Source organism: Anoplopoma fimbria, chromosome 8, assembly GCF_027596085.1.
Source record: "Anoplopoma fimbria isolate UVic2021 breed Golden Eagle Sablefish chromosome 8, Afim_UVic_2022, whole genome shotgun sequence".
Lineage (NCBI taxonomy): Eukaryota > Metazoa > Chordata > Actinopteri > Perciformes > Anoplopomatidae > Anoplopoma > Anoplopoma fimbria.
The window spans coordinates 5,278,178-5,286,933 of NC_072456.1; the positions used below are offsets into that span (position 1 = coordinate 5,278,178).

At 38.3% G+C, this 8,756-nt stretch overlaps 1 protein-coding gene across 1 annotated transcript; it reads left to right on the forward strand.

Moving 5' to 3' along the window:
- The first annotated feature begins 453 nt into the window (after nt 1-453).
- urod (uroporphyrinogen decarboxylase) lies at nt 454-7,920 on the forward strand. The gene is made up of 10 exons (XM_054602706.1): nt 454-647; nt 1,887-1,999; nt 2,163-2,242; nt 3,114-3,176; nt 3,334-3,531; nt 3,655-3,816; nt 5,028-5,162; nt 5,529-5,629; nt 6,266-6,332; nt 7,658-7,920. The coding sequence occupies exons 1-10, from the start codon at nt 550-552 to the stop codon at nt 7,820-7,822; spliced, it is 1,182 nt and encodes a 393-aa protein (XP_054458681.1). The 5' UTR covers nt 454-549; the 3' UTR covers nt 7,823-7,920.
- The last annotated feature ends 836 nt before the right edge of the window (nt 7,921-8,756 follow it).

The following is an 8,756-nucleotide window of genomic DNA, read 5'->3' on the forward strand; positions in this document are numbered from 1 at the left end:
TTGTCCAATTACTTTTGGTCCCTTCAAAAGGGGGGACAATGTATATCATTTGCTGTAATTGCTACAGTGTTCACCTGATTTGGATGTAAATACCCTCAAATTGAAGCTGAAAGTCTGCACTCAAAGCACATCTTGATTGTGTCATTTCAAATCCATTGTGGTTGTGTACAGAGCCAAAATTATGAAAATTGCGTCAATGTCCAAATATTTATGGGCTCTGTATATGTCATTGGTATAAAAAGGACCACAAAAGAAAGGTCATTAGATCAAAAGGTTTGTAATTTAATATTTTAAAATTGTATTAAGAATCCTGGTATGACATTTATTATTTTGAGAAGTTATTTAATATAATAAATCAGATTTTAAACAATATAATGTTGTAAAAAACATATTGTTTCAAACATAAAGGGCAAAGTATTTTATTTTGAATTTACGGCTCGTTTCCTGGTCTGGTCACATGGTCTTCCAATATGGCCGCGCCCTGGAGCATACGGGTGTAGTAGCAGAAGGAGTTGTACAGGCGGGTTTAAATGACAGTTGAGGAGCCGCATGTCGCAACTGACATCTCTAGAGAGAGACAGAGGAGCCGCTGATAAAGCCTGTTCAATCCTCAGCCCTGCCGACATGAGCAAGGACGGTTTCATCCTGTAAGTACCGCTGGTGTTAGCATAAACAAACAGTATTACAATAGTGTTAACGCTAGCATTTTGCATGCTAGCTGAATGACGTTATGAAACTTGCCTTTGTCATTCTTATGAAAACCATTATTCACACAATGCAGCATCATATTCACGGCTTATAGTCCTGTCTTCACAATAGTACTATTTCCTGGTCATTAATGCTACTAGATATTAACCCTGTTAAGCACAGCTGATCCTTTATGGAGAACTCTCATTCAGAGAACCAACACTTTCATATTCCCTCGCTCACTTCTCAAGATGAATTCCCTTTGCTACATAAATGACTAACTTTAACCAATCGTTTTGATGTTTTGATCAAATCAGCATATAGATAATCCATCAAGGACAAGTTCATTTTTTTGTATAATATTTCATATTAATAATATTACTTGTATTTTTTTATTTTTTTTTTATTGGTTTAGCTTCTAAAGTGCCCTTTATTGAGAAAACATATATTGTGGGAAAAACTCTTATTGTTAGCATTGTTAACTGATTGGTACTAGATGAAGGCAGACTGAATAGTGGATAGTAACTTTTTCTGATTTGTTCCAGTTAAAGACAAATTGCCATTATTTCTATTACTGTAAAGTTAACATACTTCTTCAGTGGTCTCCATTTTAAGTCACTGGAAAGTGATTCATGTTCATCCAACAGTTCGATTCCCAGCAAAGTGTGAATTTCAGTCAGGTTCTGATGCATCACTGGCTACATTTAGAGCAGCCAGTCATTCAACCGTTTTCCTACTGCTGGAAGAAGATAAGAGAGCAGAGGAGTGTCATCTGTCATATCTCTGTCAGTGACTGCTCCTCAGCTGGATGCCTGTATGAGTACTATGGAAAGGGAGGAGTATACTTGTATGTGAGATAACAGAAGCTTGCATGTATTGTAGCCCTCGGGCTATAGTGATCAGGACACTGCTAGTCATTCTCATAAAGGGCAATTACTTTTTTTCAACAACATTTTTGTTTGTCAGATATGCATCAGTTCCTTTTACAATAAAGCTTCGTAAAATTGGTGTGAACAGTGTAACAGGAGTAATGTGTTGATATAGTTATATATATATATATATATATATATATATATATATATATATATATATATATATATATATATATATATCGAGGAGGGTGTCTGCCTTATTTTTGATGCAGCATTAAGCGCACTGAGAAGACTGGTGTTAATCTTAGGTTTCTTTTTTCCAATCAGCCCCAAGGACTTCCCCCAGCTCCAGAACGATACATTCCTGCGAGCAGCACAAGGAGAAGAAACTGAACATGTGCCTGTCTGGTGTATGAGACAGGCTGGAAGATACCTACCAGGTACTGGGATCAGTGCTCCTTTCTATTCTTTCCTGTGATACAACTTTATGTCCCATACCAAAAGTCAGAGACTTTCTTTGCATGTTTTTCTTTCGACTTCAAATAACAGTACCATTTTTTGACAAACACATTAATTCATTGTTTTGGTAAATCTAATTTGCAGAGTTTCGTGAGTCCAGAGCAGGGAAGGACTTCTTTGAGACATGTCGGTCCCCAGAAGCCTGCTGCGAGCTCACTCTACAGGTAAATGCTTATTAACTTAATTTCAAAGTTCCAATTTAAATGATTTGAAAATCTGTTTTCACACTGTTACCAACCATAACAGCATGCAAGCATAACAACAGTTTCAGCTATCTCCTAAATGCAAATGCCAATTACAAATACAATTAGACTTTACTAAATTACTTGTAAGCCTGTGATAACACTGTGGTGGCGGCTGTGGCTCAGTGGAGAGCAGGGTCGTTCTCCAATCAGAGGATCGGCGGTTCGATCCCCGGCTCCGGCAGTCCATGTCGATGTGTCCTTGCGCAAGACACTTAACCCTGAGTTGCTCCTGAAGGCTGTGCCATCGGTGTATGAATGGGTGTGAATGATTAGAGAGACCCTGATGGCACCTTGCATGGTATGCATCAGTGTATGAATGGGTATGAAAGGGTGAATGATTAGTAGTGTAAAAGCGCTTTGAGTGGTCGGAAGACTAGAAAAGCGCTATACAAGTACAGTCCATTTACCATTTTACCATTTATATTAATTGAATTACTGTAACTTAAATATCTGTGATATCTTATACATGGCAAAACACCAGTGGAATAAAACCAAAATATATCCTAATGTGTTTATACTTGCGTTTTATTTTGTATAAACGATCACATTTTCATCACAGTTAACTTATTCTGATGCAATTTGCCAAAATATATTGTTACTACTTGATACCAGCTTAAAAAAGAAGCTACAATGTGCAAACAACCACTTATGATACTTAATTTTTTAACATAAATCGTTTGATTCACATGTAGTAATAATACAATATTTTAAGGCCACCACCACAAGGCAATAAAACGTTTATGTTATCCCATTTCTTTATTAATATGTCTTCCGCTTTTCCACATTTCAGCCTCTGAGACGTTTTCGCTTCGATGCTGCCATCATCTTCTCTGACATCCTGGTGATCCCACAGGTAAAGATGTCAGGTTTTGCCTATGGATAGTTTTCTAATGTCATCAGGTTTTGTTAGTTTTTGGGACGCTCACTCAGTCTCTCCATCGGTATCAAATGACAGCCGTCTCTCAAAGATCTGCTTGTCTTGATTCAGTCATCCGTCTCTCTCCCTCCAGGCCATGGGTATGGATGTCCAGATGGTGGCAGGGAAAGGTCCCACGTTCCCAGACCCCCTGAAGGAGCCAGAGGACCTGCAGCGCCTGCAGGCCAAAGTGGACGTGGGCAAAGAGCTGGGCTACGTCTTTAAAGCCATCACGCTGACCCGACACAAGATAGAGGGCAAAGTGCCGCTCATAGGATTCACTGGAGCTCCGGTTAGAGATCATACAGACATGTTTAAATATGCATAGAGAAGCATCCATACATAGTATTGTATTATTGGATGACAAGGTGAATTGTGTTGTGAACTCCACACTCTTTGCTGTGTCCCTCCTCAGTGGACGCTGATGTCCTACATGATAGAAGGCGGAGGCTCCAAGACCTTCTCTAAAGCGAAGCGTTGGCTCTACAGACACCCTGAGGCCAGCCACATGCTGCTGAGGATGCTGACAGATGTCATAGTAGAGTATCTGCTGGGACAGGTGGCAGCTGGAGCTCAGGTTACAACCCTCGACCTTACAACCTCTATGGACAAATGTTTAATTAACATTGATTCATTTTGATGTGTTGCACCACTGCCATGATGCATACAAATTCCACTTTAACATGGAAACAAATGATTGGATAGAAACTGTAGTTTAATGAGGTTTAAAGAAAGAGCCTGCAGGTTTTTTTTCTGATATGTGTAGAGCTGATTGTTTGAGGACAACATTATTATGAGGCACATTCTGTGAGTTTGGACATAAATACTATTTGCTGCCTGTGGCAGCTCCTGCACATACTCCTCATGGAAACAAACCTGCTTCTCAGTATCAGCACAAAATGAGGTTGAGGCAGCATTTATCCCCCCAAAAACAGTTGAGCACAGCCTGAGAGCACAAACCTGAATTCTGAGTCTAGACTTCGTAACAGCAGCAGAGTACGCTGCCATTTTTTCTTCAGTGTTTGGAGCTCAAGGGTGGTTTTGGAGAGTCAGTCATTTTACCTGGAGAACCTCCTCTAGACGTGTCAAGCATCCACTCTGCTGGTGTGACCTTCTGGCAGAGCAGTGTGAGAAAAGAGAGACTGTCATTTAGTGCTCATAGTATTTTTGAAATTACTTGTAAGCCTGTGATAACACAGTGATTAAAATAAGTGGTGATGTGGAGTGATAAATATGGCCCACTTACCTTTGAGTATTATGACAGTGAAATAGGGGATAACCAATGGCATTACTGTTGTTTTCTACTTAGTGTTTCAGAGTTCTTTAAGTCATTTTTCGGTTTTGGCCACTCCTATGTTATGGTTGATTCTCTCAGCTTATATTAGCATTGTTTCAAAAGCCACTTTTTTCAGCAAAGAACCTCTGAAAACTCACTCTACATTTCTTGTACGGGACCAAAAGGCAGACAGACAAAGTTAGCGACGAGCTTGTAAAAATAGTGAAGCATTTGGTTGCTAAAGAGCCAGATATTTCCCTCAGGAGTTGGTGGAGACCAAAACAGAGCTAGAAGTAGAGTGAGTATTGGACTTAAATGTATCTGATGGATGAAAACACAGCTCTAAATGAATGCTAATGTTACTCCCTTTCTCACCATATCAACTCAATATGGTAATCATATGTTAATAATGTGTTTACGATGCCCACAAGTGGCCAGAAAATCTCTAAAAAGTTATTACAGTTTTAAAAAACAGTACTTCATCCTCTGCTATGTGTGTGTGTGTTGTCCAGGCTCTGCAGGTGTTTGAGTCTCACGCCGGCATTCTGGGACCAGACGAGTTCAAAGAGTTCTCTCTGCCTTACCTCCGAGACATCGCTCGCTGCGTCAAAGACAAACTCAAAGAGGCAGGAAATGACGTTCCCATGGTGAGAGACAGCAGCACACATAAATGTACATGTAATCAAATATGCCCAAATCCACAGCACACACTTTAGGGTTCCTGCAGTGATACTTGTTTTTAAACATTTGTTCTTCTTGATAATGTCATTGCCAAAATTTTGCACATCATCTACTATTTATCTATTTATTTATTTTGCTGCTGTATTTTCATTCCCTTGTTATTTTCAATCTGTTCTTATCATTACTCTGTTGCTTCAACATCATAATTTCCCAGGAGGGATCATTAAGGATTCATCTGGTCTGTTATGAATATACACTGATCTGCTTTGTTACCAGAAGAGGGCAGCATTTCACCAAAAATGGTTCATGATGATTTCTGCTTTTATTTGCAGATTGTGTTCGCAAAGGATGCTCACTATGGTCTAGAGGATCTGTCTCAGTCTCATTACGAGGTGGTCGGGCTGGACTGGACCATTGACCCACAAACAGCACGGTAACATGAAACACACAACACACACACACACACACACACACACAGTCACCTTTTTCCAATAACTGTAAAAGACTGTATTGGTTCTAAAACAAAAAACACATAATCTACCTCTAAAAGCACCTTCTAACTTAAACATCTCATCAGCCCACCAGCTTGTAATTTGAAACCTGAATTTCAAGCAGAGCCGGCTCCTCCGGCGGCAGTTAGTAAGGTTTAAAGTGTTTGAAGAGTTATCTCTGGAATGTGAGCATTGATAGGAAAGGATCAATACGCCAATCTCCTCGGTCAAAAGCAAATACAGCTACAACTCTCAAAATCCTCTGTCATGGTCGGACTGCAAAACAAAATAGCACTAATCCTGAGCCATACTGTCGTGTTCCCCAAGGAGCAGGTTAACCATTAGTGACCTCTCCTCGTCACTGGTTTGTCACTGGGTGAAGGAGTTAAGTCAACAAACGTCTGTGTTTCCTGCTCCTCACATCAAATACTTTGTGTGTGTGTGTGTGTGTGTGTGTGTGTGTGTGTGTGTGTGTGTGTGTGTGTGTGTGTGTGTGTGTGTGTGTGTGTGTGTGTGTGTGTGTGTGTGTGTGTGTGTGTGTGTGTGTGTGTGTGTGTGTGTGTGTGTGTGTGTGTTAGGGAGCGCACAGGAGGGAAGGTCAGCCTGCAGGGAAACATGGACCCATGTGCTCTCTACGCTCCAAAGGTAAACGCCACTCCCACTTTGGATTAGGTTCTCACATGGTCAGGGACGGAACATATATATATATATTTTTTCCCCCTATATTGTTAATGATGTCCTTTTTTTCAAAACTTGTTATATTTTCTTAATTTTGAAAAGACGAAACACCTCCAAATATCTAGAAACTCCCTCTTACCTATCCCCTGTAACACAACAGTCTCTGTGAAGGGGGAGAAACTGAACAAGCATAACAATCAATATAATTGAATAATTACAGAGTTAAAGAAATACATTTGATGTGTGTGTATATATATATATATATATATATATATATATATATATATAGATATATGATTAAATAAAGTAGAACGATATGTTGAATTATAAAATATTCTAGATTAATACAATTCAAAAAAGATTTATTAAATTATAAAATATATTTATTCTAAATTGTTTGACTTTTTTCTGTGAGTTTTGTTTGAATATTCAAGTCAGATTCACCAAACTCTTAATTGGACAAACTGGTTGTAAAATGCTCATTAAGCCTGTTGAATTTAACCTGTTCATTGTTGGCAATATTTCAATACAAAGCTGCCTCTTCCGTGCTGATTGTTTGACTATTTTTCTAATGTCCGACTGCGAGAGATTTCCTTAGTCCAGTCACTACAATTAAATATTTTAAAAATCTTTCCTTTTTAAAGAAATTACAAATTTGTCCTTAAGACATGAGTTAGTTTGTTTCCTTGCATTTTCTGTAAAATCCCCATGATCTATATTGTGTGTCATAAACATATAATTGAGCTTCTGTTTGTTTGGAAATTGGAATACAAATGTCTTCATCTAATATCAGGAATATTAAGATTAAAATGGAGTAATTTAACAGGCGTAATGTTAGATCCTGAGCAGCCATGTATACTGTTATAGTTTGCATCTGGAATTTCTTCCTCCAAGAAGAAGTCTCTTCCCAGTTCTCTGCAGAGATATCTATGTGGAGCTCAGCATTTTGTATTGTTTTTATGAAATAAAAAACAAAAGAAGGAAAATAACAGAAAACTCTACCGCTGCTCTTTTCAGCCCCCGAGTACATGCTGTGAATCTTATTTTGATCCCACAGTATTTCAATTCATGTTTTTCTACATAGTACAGTGAAGTGTTGTAATTCATTCTGACAAACTTTTGTTAACACTCTGTATGACAGTTTTTAACTATTCACCAGTAGTTCCTAAAATTGTTCCTCCTCTGACCCAGTTTGAGCAAAGTATATGGACTAGGACTTGTGGTAAATATTCTAAAGCTGTAGTTGAGTCATGACTTATGAAAATGGTCTGCCTCCTCCTCCTCTTCATCAGGAGCGCATTTCTGACATTGTGAAGAAGATGCTGGAGGGTTTTGGTACGAGGGGCTACATCGCCAACCTGGGCCACGGCCTTTACCCCGACATGGACCCGGAGAACGTGGGCGCCTTTGTGGAAGCCGTGCACCAACACTCTAAACGGATGATCAAACAAATGTGAAGATGGAGTGTGCAAACCTAAAGTGATGATGACAGGGATCGAGGGAAATGTACAATAATGCATTATTTTATTAACAATTAAAAACATTCACAGCTTTATGTTTGTTTTCAGCAGTTGAATAATCCATTACCCAGAGATGTTTTGAGGAAGAAAAATAAAAAAACAACACTGTCCTAATATTAATACGACACAAACAAATATGAATTCACTACATTCCCCAGAGAACAAGATGTTGGTTGTCTAAGACAAAGATTTTCTGTTCATCATATATTACATTGATCTGGCTAGGATTAGATTCTGTGTTTCTATTGGTCAGTGATGACATCAGTTTTTCAAGTACATTTACATTACAAACACATTCATGTTGTATGGCATTTGTTTTAATATTGGATCTATTCAAAAATATTCAAAACAGCTTTGACTAGTAGATGAAAGCAATTTATTTTAGCTATTTATAATCCAATCAAACTCCACATAAAGTCCCTCTAGAACATACAAATACAAATGAAAACCTTTACAGCCTCCTAATGGTCATGAACAGCTTCAATCAAACAGAGTTTTTCATTAGTACAAGTAGTGTCTTTGTCCACCAAGTGAAAAACAAAGGCTGGTGATTTGTCAAAACAGTTCCAGCAAGAGAGATATCAGTGCAGTTATGAAATAATTGTTAAAGGAAAAATGTCAGCTCACAGCAGTTGATCATTCCACCATCTAAAAGCTTAATAGTGAACAAAATCAACAACTGGAACTCAGCATGAAAATTTTAATTTTTACGCCAATGATGAAAATCTTTTGAAAAAAATGCACATTGTACAAGAAGATGCCATGCTGTCTTTGGCTTTCACACTAAATCTGTTCATTTTTTTACTTTTACCTTCATCAACTCAGTGAATCCAATTGTAAGCATTCTGAGCATTTTATTACAATTTTCTAG

Bases quoted from the DNA above. Each gene is read 5' to 3' on its own strand.
- urod (XM_054602706.1), top strand. From the start codon at position 550: ATGTCGCAACTGACATCTCTAGAGAGAGACAGAGGAGCCGCTGATAAA. The intron at 3,177-3,333 runs GTAAAGATGTCA...CTCTCCCTCCAG, and splicing joins ACATCCTGGTGATCCCACAG to GCCATGGGTATGGATGTCCA. The intron at 5,630-6,265 runs GTAACATGAAAC...TGTGTGTGTTAG, and splicing joins ATTGACCCACAAACAGCACG to GGAGCGCACAGGAGGGAAGG.